Raw genomic sequence first — 26,558 nt, 5'->3', positions numbered from 1 at the left:
CCCCAGGCCAGAGCCTGTGCGCTTCTGTGTGTCTGATAATCCAGCGGGATTTTAGCGACTGTTGCGCACGAGAAACACATGATCCGATTACTATCACCTGCAAGGACAATCAGATAAACACACGGCGCGGACAAGACGCTGATTTCACCAAAAAACCGAGTGGAATTCGTGCTGTATTTCTGTCTCTTGCTGGGGTGAGGATGAAGCTGCCGGACTGCAGAAAGCGATGCGGGATGGATGGAGAGGATGGAGAAAAGGAGCTGGCTCTCCCTTTAAAAAACCCTTTTGTACACGAGTTAAGGTTTACACCTCTCCAGAAACTCAAGGTGAGCCTTTCGAGAAGTTTGTTGAGCCGATTTAGCGATGCATTATCATGCAAAGAAAAAAAGAAAAAAGCCGCGCATGCTGCTTCATCACATCTATGTACGCCTGTACTGCCGTGTGCACGTGCGCACTGCAACACCTCTCCCTCTCCCTTTCTCTTTCTTTTTCTTTTCTGTCTAGATAAAAACAATAATCACACATTATAAATAAATGCTTTGGGGAAAAAGTGCATTGTTTGCTCATATTTTGCGTTGAAGCATGTTTTCTACTCCATATGTAATGCCCTTGGCTTGCAGTTTGCATTCAAGGCGTTTACTTTACTAGGTGCAAAAAAAGATTTTTAGATTAAATAAGTGTTCATAATAAAAAAAAGAGAAGAAATCTAACTAAAAAATCTAACGAAATATCTACCTGAGTGCAACAGGCACGAGTACACAGGTGTTGTTCTTTAAAAGTTCCTTGTGCGCTTGTTTGTTTTTAAAGCGATTCTATAAAATCATATTATTATAATTATCACGTCAATATTTTAAATAAGCTTTAAACGCAACCAGGTTTTATTTTTATTGCATTTCAGCGCTTTAGACTCGATACCAACGCCTAAAGCTAATGGTAGGCTAAATGAAGTTAGCTAGGGCGCTCGAGCTCTTCGTTTTAATCCATTTTTACTCAATTTCCGACTGTTCTAGTCGTTCAAACCTACTTTAGTGTCGTTGTAGGAATTTTAACTCGTTATGTATTGTGTGTTTTCCACACAGTCCGGCTTTTTATTTCTGGTTACCGGTTCGACTCGGGGCCTTTAGCGCCGCCTCGGCTAGCTTCCTGCTTTGCTTGCTAACGTTTGACTCTGTGTGTGTAAGCTCTTTAGAGGATTTAACTGATTAATAAACTCCGACTTCTTGCCCGAACAGGAACTTAAAGAAACGGGAAATAAAATTTTAGTCGGTTGTTTGTTCTGCTTTGAGTTTCTTTTTTCGTTGGTTGAGGTTTTGATTTGTTTGAGAAGGCGGGGATGCCGTTAGCTTTACTCAGACAACTAGCATCTCTGTGGATGTTGGTCTGCAAACATTACTAGGATGGATGGAGAAATGGATAGATAGAAAACTTTCAGAATGTAGAAGTGAATTGAGGATAGAGAAATGGATGGATAGGTTTGAGATGGATCATGATTTTGAAGATGAGATGTACAGAGGGATGACTGAAGATGAAGAGGTGTTCGGATAGAGAGATGGGTTGATGTGTTGCTTTGAGGATGGAGGGATGGGCAGATGGTGAGACTTGAGGATGCAGAGATGGATGGATTTGATGATGGAGAGAGAGGTGGACACAGACTTTGTGTATGGATAGATGGATTTTATGGTGGATGGATAGATAAATTTATAGAAGGAGAGCTGGGGAATGGATGGATGGATAGATTTGTGTATGGATGGATCAATAGGTGGATAGTTAAATGGTTTTGGATGAATAGATCTGTTGGGATTTGTCAGAGTGATGGGTGGTTGGATGGAAGGTGAAATGGGTGGATGGTTAGATTTGTGGATGGGTGGAGAGATGGGTGGATGGATGGAGAGATGGGTGGGTGGATGGATGGAGAGATGGGTGGGTGGATGGATGGAGAGATGGGTGGATGCATGGGGAGATGGGTGGATGGAGAGATGAATGGATGGTTGGGGGGGTGGATGGAGAGATGAATGGATGGTTGGGGGGGTGGATGGAGAGATGAATGGATGGTTGGGGGGGTGGATGGAGAGATGAATGGATGGTTGGGGGGTGGATGGAGAGATGAATGGATGGTTGGGGGGGTGGATGGAGAGATGAATGGATGGTTGGGGGGGTGGATGGAGAGATGAATGGGTAGGTGGGTGGATGGTTGGGATGGAGCGATGGATGGATGCATGGGGAGACGGATGGATGGAGAGATGGATGGAGAGATGAATGGATGGTTGGGTGGATGGATGGAGAGATGAATGGGTGGGTGGATGGAGAGATGGGTGGATGGTTGGGATGGATGGATGGACAGATGAATGGATGGTTGGGGGAGTGGATGGGGAGATGGATGGAGAGATGAATGGATGGTTGGGGGAGTGGATGGAGAGATGAATGGTTGGGGGAGTGGATGGAGAGATGGTAGTATGGATGGATGGATGGAGAGATGAATGGATAGGTGGAGGGATGGTTGGGTGGATGGCTGGAGAGATGAATGGATGGTTGGGGGAGTGGATGGAGAGATGAATGGATGGTTGGGTGGATGGATGGAGAGATGAATGGATGGTTGGGGGAGTGGATGGAGAGATGAATGGATGGTTGGGGGTGTGGATGGAGAGATGAATGGGTAGGTGGGTGGATGGTTGGGATGGAGCGATGGATGGATGCATGGGGAGACGGATGGATGGAGAGATGGATGGAGAGATGAATGGGTGGGTGGATGGAGAGATGGGTGGATGGTTGGGATGGATGGATGGATGGATGGACAGATGAATGGATGGTTGGGGGAGTGGATGGGGAGATGGATGGAGAGATGAATGGATGGTTGGGGGAGTGGATGGAGAGATGAATGGTTGGGGGAGTGGATGGAGAGATGGTAGTATGGATGGATAGGTGGAGGGATGGTTGGGTGGATGGCTGGAGAGATGAATGGATGGTTGGGGGAGTGGATGGAGAGATGAATGGATGGTTGGGTGGATGGATGGAGAGATGAATGGGTGGGTGGATGGATGGATGGAGAGATGGATGGAGAGATGGATGGAGAGATGAATGGATGGTTGGGTGGATGGTTGGGGGAGTGGATGGGGAGATGGATGGAGAGATGAATGGATGGTTGGGGGAGTGGATGGAGAGATGAATGGATGGTTGGGTGGATGGATGGAGAGATGGTAGGATGGATGCATGGGGAGATGGATGGATGGAGAGATGAATGGATAGGTGGAGGGATGGTTGGGTGGATGGCTGGAGAGATGAATGGATGGTTGGGTGGATGGCTGGAGAGATGAATGGATGGTTGGGTGGATGGATGGAGAGATGGTAGTATGGATGGATGGATGGAGAGATGGTAGTATGGATGGATGCATGGGGAGACGGATGGATGAATGGAGAGATGGTAGTATGGATGGATGGATGCATGGGGAGACGGATGGATGGATGGAGAGATGGTAGTATGGATGGATGCATGGGGAGACGGATGGATGAATGGAGAGATGGTAGTATGGATGGATGGATGCATGGGGAGACGGATGGATGGATGGAGAGATGGTAGTATGGATGGATGCATGGGGAGACGGATGGATGAATGGAGAGATGGTAGTATGGATGGATGGATGCATGGGGAGACGGATGGATGGATGGAGAGATGGTAGTATGGATGGATGGATGCATGGGGAGACGGATGGATGGAGCGATGAGTGGATGGATGGGGAGATGATAGTATGGATGGATGGAGAGATGAATGGATAGGTGGATGGATGGAGAGATGGTAGCATGGATGGATGCATGGGGAGACGGATGGATGGAGAGATGGATGGAGAGATGGTAGTATGGATGGATGGATGCATGGGGAGATGGATGGATGGAGAGATGGTAGTATGGATGGATGGATGCATGGGGAGACGGATGGATGGAGAGATGGTAGTATGGATGGATGGATGCATGGGGAGAAAGATGGATGGAGAGATGAATGGATGGTTGGGTGGATGGATAGCTGATGTGAATTTGAGGATAGTTAGTGTGAGAGCGTGTGAGAGATCTTTTCATCTTTTCTTCACTCCTTTCTCCCCCCGGCTCTTTATTCTCTCCATCCTTCGTGCCGTGTAAAGCCGTGTTGCATGTGGCGACGTGTCAAACCGCCAAATTACGCAAAACACCTTTCGTTTCCTGTCTGTCTCGTTACAGCGAGACAAAAGCAGACACAAAGCCGGGGATCAGCTTTCTAGGTTCCTTTAATGTTTCTGTTGAGGGAAAGAAAGACGAGCTATTCATAAAAAATGGGGATTTCTAAAGGACGTGGAACTGCGTGTGTAAACACGTGATGACCAGCTAGCGTCTCCGCACAACTTCATGTAGCGCTGTAGATACGTTTAGGTCACAGTCTAGATGATAAGAAATTACTTCTCGCCACGATAATGGGAGGAGTTTTTATCCATTCAGCGTCACCTGAGGCGTTTCTGCATACGTGAGAATCGTTACGTTTCTCGACACGTTGCACTGATATTGTGTGGTTGTGTGTTCGGAGCTGCAGCCTGCCTCTGTCTCTCCGAGTTAGCGATTAGCCCGGAGCAGACCACTAACAGGAGGCTAGCGTTGTTATCTCTGAGGTAAATGTTGACTCAAGATAACGGCGTCACTTTAACGGTGCTTTAGTGATAAGCACGTCTGATAGGCAGACCAGCATTTAGATCAGATCACCGCTCACAGCACTTAATGCTAGTTTATGATGAATAATAAAAACATATACAAAAAATCTCTTTTTTCTTATTATTTATTGTTTGTTTCCTCTTTCCTTTCTCTTGCTTCTAGATTTTTACTTAATTATTTATTCACTATTTTTGTCTCTCTTTTTCTCCATGCTTTTTTTAATCTCTTCTGTTTTCCCCATATTTTTGTTTACTTAATTTTATTATAATTATTTTTATGTATATTTTTTCCCCAGTGATTTTTTTGTTTTCTGTTCTTTTTGTTTTCTGTTCTTTTTGTTTTATTTTTCTTTTTTTGGTCACTCTCTCTCTCTGAAGCTCTGTGGAATGGGGGGCGGAGCCTCAGTGTAAGGAGACAGCCAGTAGCAGTCTTTCGTTTGTGTTTGTGATGTGTTTGTGTGTCTGTTTGGGATTTTCTGGGGAGATTTGGAGCTGTTTTTTGCTGAATCGATTAAAAAAAATTCTCGATGATCTTTCATAGTTTCTGGAAATATTTTCACTACGTACAAAACAAAAAGCTTTAAAGAGGGGGCGTGGCTTTAAAGAGTTGTTATGATGTAAAAAGCCTACACACATTCATTACACTTCTGACTGCTTAAGAGTACAGCTATAATGTATGTGTGTGTGTGTGTTCAGCTGGGCGTGATGACGCTGACCCTGTTCCCCGTGCGTCTCTTCTTCGCCGCGTTCATGATGCTATTGGCGTGGCCCTTCGCCTTCATCGCCACCGTAGGACGCAGTGAGAGCAGCGTCGAGCCTCAGTGCTTCTGGAGAAGGTGATCACACACACACATTCTCAATCACATGTATACACACACTCATGCGCACACTGTCTCACACACACACACATTCTCTCACACAGATGTACACGTTGATTTCTGCGCCTGTATGATGTCATAACTCCACGATAATAACATCACTTCTCAGACATCACCATGTAGCACAACATGTCAAAAGTTTTCTTTTATCTCTCCGCTCGATTCTTCTCTGGAATTCTCGTCCACTGCTCTCGCTAATTTTCTCTGTTCTTTATTCACTTTTCACTTCCATTTTCTGTTGCTTTCTTTTTTCTTTTCCCCATTTTCTACTACTTCTTTATCTGGATATTTATTGTTTTGACTGTGTGACATTTATTTATTTTATTTCTTGATTTTAAGCTTTTTTCACCTTTTTTTTCCCCCACATTCCTCCTTTTTCACTTTTTCTTTTTTCATCACTCTTCTATCTGTTGCTACTCACACCAACCTTTCTTCTTTTTTATTTCCTTTTTCTGTAGTTTTATCTGTTGCTTATTAAGTCTTTTTCTCTGCAAACATTATCTTCTTTTAAAAAAATAAAAACTTTCTTTTTTGTGGGGACTGATATATATTTTAACGAAACGTGGAGAAGAGTGAAGGTGAGCGAGGGAGTGAGAGAAATAGAGCGAGGGAAGTGAATGAAAGTGAATATTTAGAGTCATTTGCATAAAGAAGGTTAAAGTTGTAGCCTGGAGCTGTACTTTAGAGCACACGTTCTCACTTCCTCCATTTGTTTGAAGAGTCGTTAAGAAGTGCTGCTGGCTCGTTGGTTAAAAGCTGTAGATCTGCTGAACTTGCACTGAATTTGCATTTTGCACACACACACACGCACACACTGAGAGCAAGTCCATTAGCATTAAAGTCCCTCACATGTCTAAATCCAGATCTTCTTCATTCATGTTGTCTAATCTACAGGCAGGTCACATCACACACACACACACACACACACACACACAGTGTGAGACGCGGTTTTTGTCTCCTCAGGGTGGTGGACGTCGTCCTGCGCCTCATCATGCGGGCCATGTGGTTTGCAGGTGGCTTCCACTGGATTAGGGTCAAAGGTCAGCGTGCACTGCCCGCCCAGGCGCCCATCATCACCCTCGCACCGCACTCATCCTACTTCGATGCCATGCCTGTTACCATGACGATGGCCTCCATAGTCATGAAAGCTGAGAGCAAGGACATCCCGCTATGGGGGAGTAAGTATACACACACACACGGAGGTTATAGTGAGAAGTAACCTGATGTAGGTTTGTTGTGATGTCGTTAAACATTCCATCCAATCACATTTGATTTGCAAATTAGAGGACGAACGAAGGAGCGCACGACGGTAAGATCCAGCCGCAGAACCTGCAGCGCGGCTAACGTTCCCGATGACCAGGCGCTTGGCATGATTACATTTTCCGCAGCTTCAGTGGCTGTTGTAAATAAATCAGTGAGAAAATGTCTGATTTGCATAATTCATGTTTATTCATGTAGGCACATTTTAATGGAGTTGATGCTGTGGAGCTGTTTTTAGTTGCCTCAGAAGTTAAATGTGATGTGTTAAGGGGTGTGTGTGTGTTTTCCTTATTCCTTTTTGTCTTCTCCTTCAGCTCTGATTAAATACATCCGGCCAGTGTTCGTGTCGAGGTCGGATCAGGACTCGCGCCGGAAAACCGTAGAGGAGATCAGACGCAGGGCTCATTCCCAAGGGGTGTGGCCTCAGGTAGAGTAACTGCTCCTTTTCCCCACCCACTTACAGCTTTAAGTGTTTTTGTTTGTCTGCAGGTGATGAAGTTCAGTGAATTTAAAAACAAAGAGAAACAATCTTCATTTTTCACAGATAATGATCTTTCCTGAGGGGACGTGCACCAACAGGTCCTGTCTGATCACGTTTAAACCAGGTGTGTGTGTGAGAGTGAGTGTGAGAGAAAGTGTGTTTGCATGTCAGCTCACATACAACACGTATGCTACGCACTTCCTTCCTCCTTAACTGTCACCTCACGATTGATTTGTAAACCGAGCCGCAAACATAGGCTCAGTGGTTTTTCTGAGGTGTTTTGTTTCACTTATTTATAAAGCTGAAGTTTAAATTCGACCCTTCATACAAACCAGACCAATAGACACTAGCCACTAGCATTAACCAGTCAAGTTCATTTCTTTGTTGGTATAATTGTGTGGTGTGTAGCTCAGTATAATAGAAGTGTCACTTTAAAAGACGAAGAAATTCATTCATGTCTTAATGATGAGCTCAGAGAGAATGCTAACAAAGCAAATAGCTAACTAGCTGATAGTTCATTAACAGTAGGATAGCTTTGCCCCAATAAATCATTACAATAAATAGTTAAGTAGCTAAATGTTTAGCTAGCTTGATGGCAGTAGTTAACTATTTACACTATATTGCCAAAAGTTTTGGGACCCCCCCCCTCCAAATAATTAAATTCAGGGGTTGGGCTCGGCCCCTTAGTTCTAGTGAAAGGAACTCTTAAAGCTTCAGCTTCATACCAAGACATTTTGGACAATTTCATGCTCTTTGTGGGAACAGTTTAGGGATGACCCCTTCCTGTTCCAACATGACTGCACACCAGTGACCAAAGCAAGCTCCATAGATGAGTGAGTTTGGTGTGGAGGAACTTCACTGTCCTGACCTCAACCCCATAGAACACCTTTGGGATGAATTAGAGTGGAGACTGTGATTCAAGCCAAAACTGGGACGTCTGCCTTTACACGAACATGAATGTAATATGGAGAGCTTCAGCTCTTCTGGGAAGGCTTTCCACAAGGTTTAGGAGTGTGTTTATGGGAATTTTTTGACTATTCCTCTGGAAGCACATTTGTGAGCTCAGGCACTGATGTTGGACGAGAAGGTCTGGCTCACAGTCTCACTGGAGCTAAGGGGCCGAGCCTGACCCCTGAAAAACAACACCTGAACTCAATGATTTGGAGGGGTGTCCCAAAACCTTTGGCAGTAAAGTGTATTATGAAGTAATATCAGTATTATTAGTAACAGTATTGGTTAAATAGCTAGCAAGATGAACGTGTAAAATAAAAAGTGTTGTTACTTTACTCTGGAGTGTGTGTTTGTGTATATACTAACGTATTTGTTGTTTTCCTTTTCCTCCATAGGTGCTTTTATTCCAGCAGTGCCTGTACAGCCGGTTGTTATTCGCTACCCCAATCAGCTGGTAAAAATGTTTTTGTTTTTTTCTTAAAAAAGAAAAGAAAATCTTCTGCTGAGAATTTTGTATCTTGTGACATTTAGGAGTCCAAGCACCAAGATTATAAAAATCAGATTATTATTATTAGGTGTACTGTATATACTACATGCATTTGTGTGATTTATGTAATCAGTATTTGTTTATATTTGACACACGTTTGGGTGATTTTATGAATTAACGTCTGTTTGTTCTTCAGGACACCATCACTTGGACGTGGCAAGGTCCCGGAGCGTGAGTGACTGACTTTGTTCAATATATAAAAATTGCTTTATAGAGGTTTTGCTGTATTATACAGCATACTGTTTTAATTGGTGCATGATTATATAGATGTCATGCAGGGGGCGTGGCTTGTTGGTTGGTGCATGATTATATAGACGTCATGCAGGGGGCGTGGCTATTCTTGAGGTGGAGCTGAGATTTTGACGTTTTTCCACGTTGTACACTGATCATTTTGTCGTGATTATTTTGTTTCACATCAGGTTTAAGATCCTGTGGCTCACCCTGTGCCAATTCCATAATGATTTTGAGATTGAGGTGAACACACACACACACACACACACACACACAGGTTTTTGCATGTTTTATTTGATGCCTGTGAGCTCGCTGATCATATTGTGGTGGTGTTTCAGTTCCTCCCGATCTACACCCCCAGTGACGAGGAGGCGAAGAACCCACAGCTGTTTGCTCAGAATGTGCGCCGCATCATGGCCAAGTAAGACCTTGTGTGTGTGAAAGAGAGACAGAGAGGAGTAAACAGTTCCTCTAAACATAGTCACATGTGCAAGGCTCACATGGTTCTGTGTGTGTCAGTCAGGGTCTTGTTAGTATTTTTAGGTTTAGTAAATCTTTTTCCCTTTCTCAGTGTGTAAGAGAGAAGTGTATTCAGTGTACTGTAAAAGCAATTGCGCGTGACTTGAAAGTCACAATCTGGCAACCTGTGTGGGAACACAGCCCAGCACAGTGGAGTGTGTAGTGTGTACCTGGAGTGTGTACCAGCGCAGTGTAGTGTGGAGTGTGTACCAGCGCTGTGGAGTGTGTACCAGCGCTGTGGAGCGTGGACCAGCGCAGTGTGGAGCGTGGACCAGCGCAGTGTGGAGCGTGGACCAGCGCAGTGTGGAGCGTGGACCAGCGCAGTGTGGAGCGTGGACCAGCGCAGTGTGGAGCGTGGACCAGCGCAGTGGAGTGTGGAGCGTGGACCAGCGCAGTGGAGTGTGGAGCGTGGACCAGCGCAGTGGAGTGTGGAGCGTGGACCAGCGCAGTGGAGTGTGGAGCGTGGACCAGCGCAGTGGAGTGTGGAGCGTGGACCAGCGCAGTGGAGTGTGGAGCGTGGACCAGCGCAGTGGAGTGTGGAGCGTGGACCAGCGCAGTGGAGTGTGGAGCGTGGACCAGCGCAGTGGAGTGTGGAGCGTGGACCAGCGCAGTGGAGTGTGGAGCGTGGACCAGCGCAGTGGAGTGTGGAGCGTGGACCAGCGCAGTGGAGTGTGGAGCGTGGACCAGCGCAGTGGAGTGTGGAGCGTGGACCAGCGTAGAGAGTGGACCAGCGTAGAGAGTGGACCAGCGCAGCGTGTGGACCAGCGCAGCGTAGTGTGTACCAGCAGTGTGGAGTGTGTACCAGCAGTGTGGAGTGTGTACCAGCAGTGTGGAGTGTGTACCAGCAGTGTGGAGTGTGTACCAGCAGTGTGGAGTGTGTACCAGCAGTGTGGAGTGTGTACCAGCAGTGTGGAGTGTGTACCAGCAGTGTGGAGTGTGTACCAGCAGTGTGGAGTGTGTACCAGCAGTGTGGAGTGTGTACCAGCAGTGTGGAGTGTGTACCAGCAGTGTGGAGTGTGTACCAGCGCAGCGTAGTGTGTACCAGCAGTGTGGAGAGTGGAGTGTGTACCAGCGCAGCGTAGTGTGTACCAGCAGTGTGGAGAGTGGAGTGTGTACCAGCGCAGCGTAGTGTGTACCAGCAGTGTGGAGAGTGGAGTGTGTACCAGCAGTGTGGAGTGTGTAGTGTGTACCAGCGCAGCGTGGAGTGTGTAGTGTGTACCAGCGCAGCGTAGTGTGTACCAGCAGTGTGGAGTGTGTAGTGTGTACCAGCGCAGCGTAGTGTGTACCAGCAGTGTGGAGTGTGTAGTGTGTACCAGCGCAGCGTAGTGTGTACCAGCAGTGTGGAGAGCGTAGTGTGTACCAGCGTAGCGTAGTGTGTACCAGCGTAGCGTAGTGTGTACCAGCGTAGCGTAGTGTGTACCAGCGTAGCGTAGTGTGTACCAGCAGTGTGGAGTGTGTAGTGTGTACCAGCAGTGTGGAGAGTGTAGTGTGTACCAGCGTAGTGTAGTGTGTACCAGCGTAGCGTAGTGTGTACCAGCAGTGTGGAGTGTGTAGTGTGTACCAGCAGTGTGGAGTGTGTACCAGCAGTGTGGAGTGTGTACCAGCAGTGTGGAGTGTGTACCAGCAGTGTGGAGTGTGTACCAGCAGTGTGGAGTGTGTACCAGCAGTGTGGAGTGTGGAGTGTGTACCAGCGCAGCGTAGTGTGTACCAGCAGTGTGGAGAGTGTAGTGTGTACCAGCAGTGTGGAGAGTGTAGTGTGTACCAGCAGTGTGGAGTGTGTAGTGTGTACCAGCGCAGCGTGGAGTGTGTAGTGTGTACCAGCGCAGCGTAGTGTGTACCAGCAGTGTGGAGTGTGTAGTGTGTACCAGCGCAGCGTAGTGTGTACCAGCAGTGTGGAGTGTGTAGTGTGTACCAGCGCAGCGTAGTGTGTACCAGCAGTGTGGAGTGTGTAGTGTGTACCAGCGTAGTGTGTACCAGCAGTGTGGAGTGTGTAGTGTGTACCAGCGCAGCGTAGTGTGTACCAGCAGTGTGGAGAGCGTAGTGTGTACCAGCGTAGCGTAGTGTGTACCAGCGTAGCGTAGTGTGTACTAGCAGTGTGTAGTGTGTACCAGCAGTGTGGAGAGTGTAGTGTGTACCAGCGTAGTGTAGTGTGTACCAGCGTAGTGTAGTGTGTACCAGCGTAGCGTAGTGTGTACCAGCAGTGTGGAGTGTGTAGTGTGTACCAGCAGTGTGGAGAGTGTAGTGTGTACCAGCGTAGTGTAGTGTGTACCAGCAGTGTGGAGAGTGTAGTGTGTACCAGCAGTGTGGAGAGTGTAGTGTGTACCAGCAGTGTGGAGAGTGTAGTGTGTACCAGCGTAGCGTAGTGTGTACCAGCAGTGTGGAGTGTGTAGTGTGTACCAGCGTAGCGTAGTGTGTACCAGCAGTGTGGAGAGTGTAGTGTGTACCAGCAGTGTGGAGTGTGTACCAGCAGTGTGGAGAGTGTAGTGTGTACCAGCAGTGTGGAGTGTGTAGTGTGTACCAGCGTAGCGTAGTGTGTACCAGCAGTGTGGAGTGTGTAGTGTGTACCAGCAGTGTGGAGTGTGTAGTGTGTACCAGCAGTGTGGAGAGTGTAGTGTGTACCAGCGTAGCGTAGTGTGTACCAGCAGTGTGGAGTGTGTAGTGTGTACCAGCGCAGCGTAGTGTGTACCAGCAGTGTGGAGAGTGTAGTGTGTACCAGCAGTGTGGAGTGTGTAGTGTGTACCAGCGCAGCGTAGTGTGTACCAGCAGTGTGGAGTGTGTAGTGTGTACCAGCGTAGCGTAGTGTGTACCAGCAGTGTGGAGAGTGTAGTGTGTACCAGCAGTGTGGAGTGTGTAGTGTGTACCAGCGTAGCGTAGTGTGTACCAGCAGTGTGGAGAGTGTAGTGTGTACCAGCAGTGTGGAGAGTGTAGTGTGTACCAGCAGTGTGGAGAGTGTAGTGTGTACCAGCAGTGTGGAGTGTGTAGTGTGTACCAGCAGTGTGGAGTGTGTAGTGTGTACCAGCAGTGTGGAGAGTGTAGTGTGTACCAGCGTAGCGTAGTGTGTACCAGCAGTGTGGAGTGTGTAGTGTGTACCAGCAGTGTGTAGTGTGTACCAGCAGTGTGTAGTGTGTACCAGCAGTGTGGAGTGTGTACCAGCAGTGTGGAGTGTGTACCAGCAGTGTGGAGTGTGTACCAGCAGTGTGGAGTGTGTACCAGCAGTGTGGAGTGTGTACCAGCAGTGTGGAGTGTGTACCAGCAGTGTGGAGAGTGGAGTGTGTACCAGCAGTGTGGAGAGTGGAGTGTGTACCAGCAGTGTGGAGTGTGTAGTGTGTACCAGCAGTGTGGAGTGTGTAGTGTGTACCAGCAGTGTGGAGTGTGTAGTGTGTACCAGCAGTGTGGAGTGTGTAGTGTGTACCAGCAGTGTGGAGTGTGTAGTGTGTACCAGCAGTGTGGAGTGTGTAGTGTGTACCAGCAGTGTGGAGAGTGTAGTGTGTACCAGCGTAGCGTAGTGTGTACCAGCAGTGTGGAGTGTGTAGTGTGTACCAGCAGTGTGGAGAGTGTAGTGTGTACCAGCGTAGCGTAGTGTGTACCAGCAGTGTGGAGAGTGTAGTGTGTACCAGCAGTGTGGAGAGTGTAGTGTGTACCAGCGTAGCGTAGTGTGTACCAGCAGTGTGGAGAGTGTAGTGTGTACCAGCAGTGTGGAGTGTGTACCAGCAGTGTGGAGAGTGTAGTGTGTACCAGCAGTGTGGAGTGTGTAGTGTGTACCAGCGTAGCGTAGTGTGTACCAGCAGTGTGGAGAGTGTAGTGTGTACCAGCACAGTGCAGTGTGGAGTGTGTACCAGCGCAGCGTAGTGTGTACCAGCAGTGTGGGGTGTGTAGTGTGTACCAGCGCAGCGTAGTGTGTACCAGCAGTGTGGAGAGTGTAGTGTGTACCAGCAGTGTGGAGTGTGTAGTGTGTACCAGCATAGCGTAGTGTGTACCAGCAGTGTGGAGAGTGTAGTGTGTACCAGCAGTGTGGAGAGTGTAGTGTGTACCAGCAGTGTGGAGAGTGTAGTGTGTACCAGCAGTGTGGAGAGTGTAGTGTGTACCAGCAGTGTGGAGAGTGTAGTGTGTACCAGCAGTGTGGAGAATGGAGTGTGTACCAGCAGTGTGGAGAATGGAGTGTGTACCAGCAGTGTGGAGAATGGAGTGTGTACCAGCAGTGTGGAGAATGGAGTGTGTACCAGCAGTGTGGAGAATGGAGTGTGTACCAGCAGTGTGGAGAATGGAGTGTGTACCAGCAGTGTGGAGAATGGAGTGTGTACCAGCAGTGTGGAGGATGGAGTGTGTACCAGCAGTGTGGAGAATGGAGTGTGTACCAGCAGTGTGGAGAATGGAGTGTGTACCAGCAGTGTGGAGAATGGAGTGTGTACCAGCAGTGTGGAGAATGGAGTGTGTACCAGCAGTGTGGAGAATGGAGTGTGTACCAGCAGTGTGGAGAATGGAGTGTGTACCAGCAGTGTGGAGAATGGAGTGTGTACCAGCAGTGTGGAGAATGGAGTGTGTACCAGCAGTGTGGAGAATGGAGTGTGTACCAGCAGTGTGGAGAATGGAGTGTGTACCAGCAGTGTGGAGAATGGAGTGTGTACCAGCAGTGTGGAGAATGGAGTGTGTACCAGCAGTGTGGAGAATGGAGTGTGTACCAGCAGTGTGGAGAATGGAGTGTGTACCAGCAGTGTGGAGAATGGAGTGTGTACCAGCAGTGTGGAGAATGGAGTGTGTACCAGCAGTGTGGAGAATGGAGTGTGTACCAGCAGTGTGGAGAATGGAGTGTGTACCAGCAGTGTGGAGAATGGAGTGTGTACCAGCAGTGTGGAGAATGGAGTGTGTACCAGCAGTGTGGAGAATGGAGTGTGTACCAGCAGTGTGGAGAATGGAGTGTGTACCAGCAGTGTGGAGAATGGAGTGTGTACCAGCAGTGTGGAGAATGGAGTGTGTACCAGCAGTGTGGAGAATGGAGTGTGTACCAGCAGTGTGGAGAATGGAGTGTGTACCAGCAGTGTGGAGAATGGAGTGTGTACCAGCAGTGTGGAGAATGGAGTGTGTACCAGCAGTGTGGAGAATGGAGTGTGTACCAGCAGTGTGGAGAATGGAGTGTGTACCAGCAGTGTGGAGAATGGAGTGTGTACCAGCAGTGTGGAGAATGGAGTGTGTACCAGCAGTGTGGAGAATGGAGTGTGTACCAGCAGTGTGGAGAATGGAGTGTGTACCAGCAGTGTGGAGAATGGAGTGTGTACCAGCAGTGTGGAGAATGGAGTGTGTACCAGCAGTGTGGAGAATGGAGTGTGTACCAGCAGTGTGGAGTGTGTACCAGCAGTGTGGAGAATGGAGTGTGTACCAGCAGTGTGGAGAATGGAGTGTGTACCAGCAGTGTGGAGTGTGTACCAGCAGTGTGGAGTGTGTACCAGCAGTGTGGAGTGTGTACCAGCAGTGTGGAGAGTGTACCAGCAGTGTGGAGAGTGGAGTGTGTACCAGCAGTGTGGAGTGTGTACCAGCAGTGTGGAGAGTGTAGTGTGTACCAGCGTAGCGTAGTGTGTACCAGCAGTGTGGAGTGTGTAGTGTGTACCAGCAGTGTGGAGAGTGTAGTGTGTACCAGCGTAGCGTAGTGTGTACCAGCAGTGTGGAGAGTGTAGTGTGTACCAGCAGTGTGGAGAGTGTAGTGTGTACCAGCGTAGCGTAGTGTGTACCAGCAGTGTGGAGAGTGTAGTGTGTACCAGCAGTGTGGAGTGTGTACCAGCAGTGTGGAGAGTGTAGTGTGTACCAGCAGTGTGGAGTGTGTAGTGTGTACCAGCGTAGCGTAGTGTGTACCAGCAGTGTGGAGAGTGTAGTGTGTACCAGCACAGTGCAGTGTGGAGTGTGTACCAGCGCAGCGTAGTGTGTACCAGCAGTGTGGGGTGTGTAGTGTGTACCAGCAGTGTGGAGAGTGTAGTGTGTACCAGCGTAGCGTAGTGTGTACCAGCAGTGTGGAGAGTGTAGTGTGTACCAGCAGTGTGGAGAGTGTAGTGTGTACCAGCGTAGCGTAGTGTGTACCAGCAGTGTGGAGAGTGTAGTGTGTACCAGCAGTGTGGAGTGTGTACCAGCAGTGTGGAGAGTGTAGTGTGTACCAGCAGTGTGGAGTGTGTAGTGTGTACCAGCGTAGCGTAGTGTGTACCAGCAGTGTGGAGAGTGTAGTGTGTACCAGCGTAGCGTAGTGTGTACCAGCAGTGTGGAGTGTGTAGTGTGTACCAGCGCAGCGTAGTGTGTACCAGCAGTGTGGAGAGTGTAGTGTGTACCAGCAGTGTGGAGAGTGTAGTGTGTACCAGCAGTGTGGAGAGTGTAGTGTGTACCAGCAGTGTGGAGAGTGTAGTGTGTACCAGCAGTGTGGAGAGTGTAGTGTGTACCAGCAGTGTGGAGAGTGTAGTGTGTACCAGCAGTGTGGAGAGTGTAGTGTGTACCAGCAGTGTGGAGAGTGGAGTGTGTACCAGCAGTGTGGAGAGTGGAGTGTGTACCAGCAGTGTGGAGAATGGAGTGTGTACCAGCAGTGTGGAGAATGGAGTGTGTACCAGCAGTGTGGAGAATGGAGTGTGTACCAGCAGTGTGGAGAATGGAGTGTGTACCAGCAGTGTGGAGAATGGAGTGTGTACCAGCAGTGTGGAGTGTGTACCAGCAGTGTGGAGAATGTAGTTTGTACCAGCGCAGCACAGTGGAGTGTGTACCAATGCAGCACAACACAATTCTTACTTTTACACAACACAAAGCTAACACTTAAGTTCTATAGAAGTTCTTTGATGGATGTCTAGAAACATCTTACTTCCTGTTCTTACTTAGAATTCAGTAGTTGTTTCCACACCAGTCTATCTCTCTGTCTCTCTTTGAGGGAAATGTATTAGATTTTATATTTCTTATTCTTTTGTCTTATTTGCATTTCCTCTTTCATATAAAAAAGAAGCTCTAATGATTGCATGCTAGCTAACTAAAGAGCTAACACTTCAGAGATTCTCTAGCTTTTTTCCCGGGTGTCAGAAATTTTCCACACTTAAGACTGTTTTATTCCTCATGTTTCATAATGTCTCTGAACCTAAAACACGTGAAATTTAAATAGCAGGTGGTGATAAGTATTTTATCAGTCACTTTTTTTCTCACTGTTTCACCGACACATCTGAGGTAAATGTTGACTCTTTTCGAGAGCCTCAATTCCACTGTAACTGTATAACTAGATAAATTGGCTACAGTGGACGATGTTTGACACAGTTCTGGTTAGCTTTCATGCTAAATGTTCTTTCTTCTCAGTTTACTAACACATCTAAGGTAAACGTCGATGTTCTGGATGGTTTTGTGGTATTTATAGTGTTATTGTCACTTTAGTTATTTGTATATCTAAGCAAGCTAACTACGTTATAATTTTAGTTACATTGAAGTGTTTAACCAGCACTCCTGAGGTAAATATTAATTTTTGTCTCAGTTTATTAACACATCTGAGGTAAACGTCAATGTTCTCGATGGTTCTTTGGTGTTTATAGTGTTACTGTGGTCTTATTTATCTACATATTGACGTGCAAGCTAGCTATGTTATAATTTTACACATATATTGAAGTGTTTTACCAGCAATCCTGAGGTAAATGTTCTTGCTTCTCACTTTGCTAATTCATCTGAGGTAAATGTCGATGTTCTGGATGGTTTGGTGGTATTTATAGTGTTACTGTTCCTTCAGATTATCTGTACATCTAAGTGCAAGCTAGCTATTAGGGATGCCATAATACTCAATATAATATTGAACCGTTCGGTACGACCTTTTCGGTTTTTCCTTAAAACAATAATAACCATGTGTTTTATTACTCTCTGAACCACCTGTGTGTGTTTGCCTGTACTGTATGTTTACTGTATGAGTAAATAACCAATCAGTGAGCGCTAAAGTTAGGGGCGGTAACCATGTTAGCGATGCTGGTGTCAGATTTCACTCTAACCCTGGAGAGCGGTGAAGTGAGACAAACACGAGGAAGCAGCTCCGTCTCTCAGATCTGTGGTGTGGGGACATCTCGGATTTGTTGTGGACTATGATGCCGATGAAACAAACGGTAAACAAAAACATGACTGTGTTTAAGCAGTGTTCCCCACGAGTTACCTACTGACATGGAAATACTTCCAACGCACACATCTGCAGCTCCATCACCCAGAGATATCACTGTGTGGAAGCAGGATGGCAGAGCAGGTAACACAGGCATCCAAAAAACAACAGTCCCCATCTGATTCCTTCCAGCATTCAGACACAATTGGTTCAGAGAAACACAAAAAGTAATTATAATATAATAACTGCTAAAGATTTGCAGCCGTTTTTTGTGATCAGTGATGTGGGCTTTCGGCAACTTATAAGAGTGCTCGAACCGGGACTTTTTTCCCGACCTCTATGAAAAAAACGCACAAAAAAATCTAATAACAGATAGTTGGACCTCGCGGGTAACAGAGTTATCTCACCCTTACTAGTCATTACAGAGCGGATTGGGAAATAAAGAGCGCCGTCCAAACCCATCTCCTGTAATAGTCATACAAGCGCTTATTTTTCTCACAATTTGATTTTTGCATTTAAGTAAAATAAAGAGAACTACAACTAAAACCAGTTTTATTTTTTTCTTCTTCTTAACATCTTACTGTTCCTGTCACCTAAGCAAAGAATAATGGGGAAAAAAAACTTTAATTTGCCAAGCCATCCGAACCGAAAACTGTGGGTAAAAACCGTGGTACGTATAGAACCGTGGGTTAACTGTATTGTTGCATCCCTACTAGCTATGTTATAATTGCAGTTATATAGAAGTGTTTGACCACCAACCCTGAGGTATATGTTCTTTTTTTTTCATACTTTACTAACACATCTGAGGTAAATGTTGACGTTCTTTTTGTTTTTGTTTTTTTCTGCCTTTTATATTTTATTAGTTTTAATAGCTAAGTCATTAACCTTAGTCATTTCCTGGCAGTGTTGCCTAGCAACAGCATTTGTTCAGGTTTTTTCTTTTATTTAGATACATAAATATAATAATTGTGACATGATGTGTAGGGCGCTGCAGGTCCCCGTGACCGATTACTCATTTGAGGATTGTCAGTTGGCCATGGCAGAGGGACAGCTCAGACTGCCAGTGGACACGAGTCTGCTGGAGTTTGCCCGACTCGTCCGGAGACTGGGGTGAGACACACACGCGTGCACACACACTTCCTTACTCATGAATTCAGATATGTTTTTTATGCGGATTAAAACACTCATGCTGTGTAAATGTATGAGTGGAGTGGTGCGGCTGAGTTAATTTTACACACTTGAAGTTGATTATTTTCCAACCACAGCATGCTCTGAATTGTTCTGTTCCACTTACACCCCATCATGTTGGACACCCAGCACACATGAGGTCATCTGCATGTAGTTACACTAGATACTACGTTACACTAGCAGAACGTTTGTGTGACAGGTTAGTTCCTGTTCTAAACATGTGCTATAACGGTATTTCCGAACCCGAGTTGCCGGCTGACACTGGAGACTCCTTCAGGAGTTTCATCATTTTTAATTTGTTTACATGGATCATCTGCTGTATGAGTTTCTATAAATGAGCTGTTGCTATAGAAACAATAATATTAGAATAAGCACACTGATATAAACCTGTAATGTCATGCTTCTAATCTCATAGACTTAAATGTTAATTCACATTTTTTTGTTTATTTATTTAGCGTTTTGGTACGTGGTGTTTTAAGTGTGTGTGTGTGTGTGTGTGTGCAGGCTGAGGCGGGAGATCAGTGAGATTGAGGGTTACAGTCGGAGAGCGCGGGAGCTGAAGGGAGCGAAGCAGAACGTAGAGCAGTTCTCTCGCTTCCTGGAGCAGCCGCTGTCTGATGTGCTGCAGGACATGTTCGCCCTGTTCGATGAGGTGGGAACTTTATTATTTATATATTTTTAACTTTATTTATTCACGCTTTTAATCTGTATCTTAGTCAGCAGAGTGTAATAATAACGTTTGCTTCAGCATCTGATGTCATGGACGAACAAAAAAATCTGCTTCAGAAATTTTTTTTTTGAGACAAAATAGCGTTTTAAATACTGAGAATTTTTGATTTTATTTTATTATTGTTATTATTACTATTTTACGAACCTGCAGTTTATTTTTATTTACATAATAAAATCTTGCGCTTTATATTCAATAAAACAAGCTTTTGAATTTTTGTTACATAAAAACAGTTCTTTTTAAGTTGTATAAACACTTTTCCTAAAAAAAAAAATTGGTTGTTTGTGTACAGATGAGTTTCAACACAAAATACTTGATTTTTATTATTTACACAAATATCATGAGCGACTTGGACAAATATGATGCGCTAATTATTTTATATATAAATTCAAGCTGATTTATCCAAATCTTAAATTGTATTATTTATAAAACTATTTTTATTACAAAAAATAATGATTCTTTAATTGTAAATGCTCATTTTTATTAATTACATTTTTTAAATTGTATTTTTTTGCCTACAGATATATATTTGTATTGTGTGTAGGTTTTTATTTATAAATTAGATGAATATTATATACACAAGCCTGCTCTTCGTTTTTAACGCGCAAAAATTCTATTTATGCAAACGCACATCTCTGTTTATAGAAAGTTTTTTGTTAAGAAGTTAAGAAAACGCGCTTCCTGTCAGTCCTCCAGTTTACTGAAGTCTGACCAAATGATCGAGGATTTGAGTTTTGTGTCTGCTCACGGGTTTCAGTCTCTTCACCAGTTTAAACCAGTTCCTTGGGATCCATTAAAGACACTCGAGTGCTGTTTATTTCCTCCTCGGCTCTTAGAGCAAGATCAAAGCGAAGTGCAGTCGTGTTTTCGGCTTTCGCCTCTTTGCATATAAAAGAGTTTTCAGGCATGTTGGTGTATTTTCAGAGAGACGTTATTGTGAGGTCACTGGATAAAATAACCAGGCTCTGTATTTACTTATACAGCTACACTGTGTGTGTGTGTGTGTGTGTGTAACATCGTGTTTGTGTCTCACAGCAAGATGACGGTCTGATGGACGTACGCGAGTTCATCATCGCCTTCTCTGTAGTGTGCAGACCCACCAAAACGCTGGAGACCATTAAGCTCGCCTTCACGGTGTGTATTAAAGTTTTTTTTTTTTCCTGCTACATGCCAGTGCTACCAGGCCACGCCCACTAGAGATGAAATGTAGTGACTCGAGCGGTTTTCCTTTCTCTGGTCTCGACCTCAGATGTATGAGAAGAGGCAGGACGGAGGAGTAACGGAGGACGAGCTGGAGTGTATCCTGCACACGGCTCTGGGAGTGACGAAGCTCAGAGTGTCTCGGCTCTTCAGTGCCATTGACGTGGCGAAGCGCGGGAGAGTGACGTTCGGTAAGAAAAGAGGAAGCGTCGAGGCTAAACTGTCAACCGCCTGTATTCACGTGTGTGTGTGTGTGTGTTGCAAAGATATATCTGCAAGCTAAAACGTCCTGTTTGTTCAGATTTGTGCTGGTTTGCTAGCTAGAGATCTGATGAATTAACATATTTCAAGCATGCTAGCATAACTGAAATCAGTAAACTTAAACGTTTCATGTTGCCAGATTGTTCTTTATTACCCTCATAACCAATCGCTCATTTACTGATTAAGCCGGGAACATTATAATGGTTATTTCAGAACATTTAAAAGTGCAGTATTTAACCATTTTTCCATTGAAACTCCATTTCAGAGATGTTCGGGAGTTTTGCCGAGCAGCAGCCCGATTTCGCCGAGGAGTTTCTATACGCCGAGAACACGGGCTTCTTCAGCAACTTCCTGTCTTCTGGCATCGCCTCCAATGGCTTCTGCGCCGACTTCTCCCCCAGCGAGCACCAGAAGGTCAACTGAAAAAGAAGAGCCAGTGCGTGAAAACACAGTTTACTCATGACACTTGTATTCTTTTTGCTGTTTTTTTCTTGCTTTGTTTTTTTTTTTTTGTTTTTTTTTTTTTCAAAAAAAATTCTCCCTTTTTTCACTTCTCTAAACCTTTCCCCATGGAAGGATTCTGATTTGTTGCGTCCGACAACCAATGAAAAGGAGGAGGCGGGGTTTAAGTTCTACTAGAATTAAAACATGTTTAGAAAAATCTGGAACAGAGAAATATATAAAAATACGAATATTCAGTTTTTAGTCCGTAGCTAGTTTAAGTCGCGTAGCTAAATTGTTTTTTTTTTCTAGTAAACTGAAAGGTTTTTTATGTTTAATCATCACAGTTACGTATCAAGAACTTTTGTAGCTAGAGTTTCAGCTACAAATACAAATCTGCCTTGAGAAGGGCTTCGCTGTTTTTTGTTTGTTTGTTTATTCAAACTCTTCCACAAGCTTCTCTTTCAGGTTGGGGTTTTTTTTTTTTTTTTTTTTGCGAAAGGGACGGCGTTCCCGGGAGCCGAACTAAGCTGATTTCCGATCACAGTTTACTTGAAATCCGAGCACTTGTTTAGTTTTCACGTTTGAAATGCTGGATCTGAGAATAGAACAAAAAAAAAAAAGTCCAATCATTAATTTTGAAATCTCTCTCACTCTATATAAAAGTGTAGATGCCTTTCTTTAGTGTGCATGGGTTCGATGCTTGCTCTCGCACTATTATTTCACTCTCGGGTCCGAAAGCGCCAGTGACGATCAGGTCTGAGGTGCTGGACGATCTCAGCAGAGCTGGTCTGATTTTTACTCTTGTTTCTAGATCTGGTTTTTTTTTGAAGCTCAGGGTTTTGGTTAAAATTTAGTGGGTGTGGCTTTTGCACGTCGCCAAATGACGATTTTTATTTTTTTTTTTCTTTCACTCTGATCTGGTGCCAGTGTTCATTTCATATCACAATAATGTCTGTGTGTTTATCAGACGCGTGTTTTAATCGTCCTTGTTTGCTTAGTTGATTAATTTATTGCGCAGTCATGTATCTGGATCTCACATAGTGAATACTAAAGAACGAGTGAACCGACAATAAATGCTAAAAAGCTATCCAGATAACATCGTTTTATAAAAATAGCGGAGTGAAACACTAACATCACAGCTAAAACGTCCACTGCCTTAATCATTTCCAGATAATCCAATAATCATATTTATTTTTTATTTTTTTTCTTTTGTTTGAACTATTCAAATTTTCACCAGTAATTTATAAAAATTTGTTTCATTGTATGTAAAACAAACCAAACTTGGCTAAGTTAGCTAACTAATACTAGCTCGCAAGATCCGTGAATGCTAGCACTAACACCGTCTGTTTATGGCAGGTTTGTGTTGCTACAGAAACAACGTCTGACAATCAACAAAACACAAATTTGATGAGGAAAATTCTGACATTTAGTTCACAAAGGATTGTGCTGTAGTTTAACGTAAAAAAAGTTTACATTTTAGTTAAAAGAAAATATATTTAATAGAACTTGCGTAAATTTAGTAAGTAATTAATTTTTTAAAAAATTCTCCTATGTAAAATCATTTTATAAAACCAGGATCAATTATTGGATCAATTATTGTGATAGGAAGCGAAAATCCTGGCACGGCTTCACAATGCTGTGTGTGCGTGCAATATTCAGCCTTTCTGCATTAAAATTACACACCAAAAAAACTTTCATCTCCATTTTTAGATATTTTTCAGAGCTGACTTCGTCCTGGTTTATTCTCTCTTCTTCAACTCATCAGAATGAACACTAATCTTTCCATCGAGGAATCCATAAAGCTGCCGCACGCACAGTTCAGACTCTTTAATCAGGCGTGGTTCACACACCGCTGCTACGCTGTTGGTTGTTTTCCTCCTCATTCTTGGTGCTGGTACAAATCAGGAAGTGACGAACAAACACGAGTTTAATCCTGAGCATAAAAATATCACCACCGCGCTCCGTCTGTCCACTTCTGCTCAATTCTTCTGCTTTTCGTTTTGTTTTTCTTTTTTGGACCAGAATTGCTGAAAATGTGTTTTGTTTTGTTTTCAGTTTTGTTTGTTTTTAATTCTCATCTTTAGTGGATTTGTTTTGTTTGGGTTTTTTTTCCAGGTTTGTTTTTTTTTTTTTGTTTTGTTTCTCAGGGTTTTTTTTTTATTTATTTTTTTTATTCTTTATTGTTTTGGGGTTTTTTTGTTTTGTTTCTGGACCAGTGTGCTGAATTTTTTTTTTTGTTTTGTTTTTTTCTGCCCAAGTTTCTTTCTCAATTTATTTATTTTTTTGTATTTTATTTTATTCTCATGTTTTGTTTTTTTTTTGTTTGTTTGTTTGTTTGTTTGTTTTTTTAACTGTTTATCTCACAATGTGAAATGAAATGGGGGATATTTAGAATTTTCATTCCTGTTGATGGAAGATAAAACTTGATATATCTATTTTTCAGAACCACCTCTTCTTGTCACTGTTGCTGTTTTTTATTTTTTTCCTGAAGGGAGCATTACAGAGCTGTACTTTTTTTTTATACAAGCGATGTTAGCAATCATCATGTCCATGTGTTTATTTTATTTTAAGAGACCATGTTCCTTTTACACGTCGCCTGAAAGTAAGATTTCATTCATTCGTTCATTTTTTTATTTTTTTTTGGGGGGGACCACGTAAAACTCTTTGGAATATTTTGAAGAGACTCGGGTTTTATACGGATTTGACGTTGCGCATGAATTAAAGAGCTGATCTTCCATCGTAGGACATACTGCAGTTCCCGACTCCGATGTTTTATAGGCGACTTTTATTTTGGGACAGATTTAAAAAACCTTCGCTTCTGGAAAGGACAGAATTCCGAGTCAGAGTGAAGAAATTCCGCAGCTTCCGTTGTGTGACCTCACTCACACAGAATCTTGATACAATTTCTTTTTCTAATGAATTTAATGCTTAATATAATTGAGAGAATTTTAGGATGACCTTCACATCAAAGCTCAAATTTCAGTTTGAAGGAGGACGAGGAGGAGGTTGTCTCTGTAGGCAACATATTTGAGCTCATTTTATTTGACTGACACATTTCTTAATCATTTTTTTTTTAACAATTCTTCTTTTTCTTCTCCTTCATGTGAGCTTCCTGTCCCAGCATGATTTACTGGTTTTCTCCCTTCGCTCAGCTTCACCCCACCATGACGATACTGTGCAGGTGTGAATATTGCGACACCTTTATGACATTTCTACTGCCATGATGGAGACGTGTGATCAGATTGTAGCGCTGAAGGAGATCACACTGTATTTATTAACAATGCAGATGATTATTATTATTATTGCTATACGATTGTGCTAATGGATCTTTTTTCATCACATGGGGGTTCACCCAGGCCTGAGTTTCTTTCCCCTCAGTAAGAAGGTGAATGTACAGACAATCCGTCACGCCGCTCCGTCCTCGACGTGTTTGCTGTTGAACGTATGACAGGACGGAGACACAGCCTGCGGGAAAAAAAAACCACACTCGGCGTTCCTCTGCGCACTTTAGACTCTCTTTTTAAAGATTTTTTTCTTTTTCATTCTCTTTGTTCCTCCGTGTGTGATGGTGTGATGATGATGATTTGTCAGTGTGAAGACGGTGGTAATCCCCTGCCTCTCCACCACAACTCTCCTGCCCCTCCCATGCCCTTCTAATTCCCCTCACCCACGCCCTCCCATGCCCCTCCCACACCTTTCCAATGGCCCCCCTCAGACGCTTTTCTGAAAAGTCATGAGGTCATGTTATAAACAGCTGGAAGTAACACAGCAGCATGTAATAATACGTAACGTTTTAACTTGGCTTCCTCTAACAATACAAGACTTTTAAGTTACACAGTAGTTATAGTTCAGCTAGTGTGTTTCCATAGAACCCAATGATTTCTGAATCGGGGCCAGGTCTGGAATTTTCCCACAATTCCACTGCCAGCCTCTGTGTGGTGTTTAATATGACCGTATTATATTTAATGATTGTACTTTTAATTTTATCCGAAGAATTTTTTCAACAGATTCGACAAACGCTTCCATAAATGAAGTGATTTTTACAGGGTTTTTTTTTTTTCCAATCTCCATTTTTCCCTGCGGACGAATGAAAAACAAACAAAATGCTAAAGTACTAAGAAACAGACCAGCTGAGTTTGATGAATTAAAGTAAAATTTGTTGATTGTCTCCGTGTTTGGGGAATCTCCTCCGTCTTCACACGGCTCCCTGCGAAGCGTCCGGTGAGATTTTGTACAGATTTGAGGAATGTTTAATAAACGTCGCTAAATCGTCTTCACTGCCAGTTTCGTTGCGTGACAGATGAACAGATTATTGCCATAGAAACCGAACAAATTCCCACACGAGCTGATGAGGGGCCCGGAGCCCTGAGGGACACAGTCATGTTTTTGTTTTTAAAATCCTCACCATTTTGAACTCCTCACAGAGTTCTCAGTGACTTCCGTCCAGTCCTGAAGAGCTGAAGACGAGGGACACGCTCTGTCTCTCTGATGGCTCCTGCAGTTTGGTTTATTTTATTTTTTTCTATATATATTTTTTAAAAACGAAATGTTTCCATGTGTCCTGTTTTGACTGCCATGTAACGACTTATCATTCCAAACCTTAAATAAAAGAAAATTCACAACGAAGACCTGTTTGTGTTTGTAAATAAAGGATTGTGTGTGTGTGTGAGACTTGGTGAATGTGTGTATATACGTGTTCAGTGTCATTATCTGATCTAGTTTTCTGACGTTAAACGCCCTTCTGCCTCAGTGTCTGTTGTATTGTGCATCCTGAGATGCTTTTCAGCTCACCGTGGATGTACAGAATGATGGATTGAGACTCTGTTTATCTCCTGAAGCATGCTGGAGCTTCTCAGCAAGCAGCCTCACTAGATGCTTTTTTCATTAACTGAAGCTGTTCATCTGCACGAGGCTCCGCGCTGATCAGCTGGTCACGTGACTGAGTGAGTGATGAATTAATTAAGTGTTTAATAAACATGAGAACTCGCTCTAGAACTAGAGTTTTACCCAAAACGTTTCGGGTTTTTTTGGGTATATGTATGATGTGATAAGTTCCTTTCACAGAAAAGGTTTGGAGCAGAATTTATTTCGACACCGCGAGTAAACATTTCGCCAGTGAGCGCG

General features: G+C 44.3%; 1 protein-coding gene across 1 annotated transcript; it reads left to right on the top strand.

Annotated features, from left to right (window-relative positions):
• On the top strand, positions 1-26,060 carry LOC131355045 (lysophosphatidylcholine acyltransferase 1). The gene is made up of 14 exons (XM_058393237.1): positions 1-326; positions 5,364-5,503; positions 6,509-6,723; positions 7,120-7,232; positions 7,350-7,410; positions 8,633-8,691; positions 8,921-8,955; positions 9,204-9,258; positions 9,354-9,436; positions 18,599-18,724; positions 19,307-19,454; positions 20,565-20,663; positions 20,779-20,920; positions 21,256-26,060. Exons 1-14 carry the CDS (start codon positions 201-203, stop codon positions 21,411-21,413), a joined length of 1,560 nt encoding a protein of 519 aa, XP_058249220.1. The 5' UTR covers positions 1-200; the 3' UTR covers positions 21,414-26,060.
• Positions 26,061-26,558: the final 498 nt, after the last annotated feature.

Source organism: Hemibagrus wyckioides, linkage group LG01 (genome assembly GCF_019097595.1).
Source record: "Hemibagrus wyckioides isolate EC202008001 linkage group LG01, SWU_Hwy_1.0, whole genome shotgun sequence".
Taxonomy (NCBI): domain Eukaryota; kingdom Metazoa; phylum Chordata; class Actinopteri; order Siluriformes; family Bagridae; genus Hemibagrus; species Hemibagrus wyckioides.
This window is presented reverse-complemented; position numbering and strand designations above follow the sequence as displayed.

Coding starts and splice junctions, on each gene's coding strand:
- LOC131355045 (XM_058393237.1), top strand. CDS start 201: ATGAAGCTGCCGGACTGCAGAAAGCGATGCGGGATGGATGGAGAGGAT. Junction 9,437..18,598: donor GTGCGCCGCATCATGGCCAA/GTAAGACCTTGT, acceptor CATGATGTGTAG/GGCGCTGCAGGTCCCCGTGA. Junction 20,921..21,255: donor GCGCGGGAGAGTGACGTTCG/GTAAGAAAAGAG, acceptor ACTCCATTTCAG/AGATGTTCGGGAGTTTTGCC.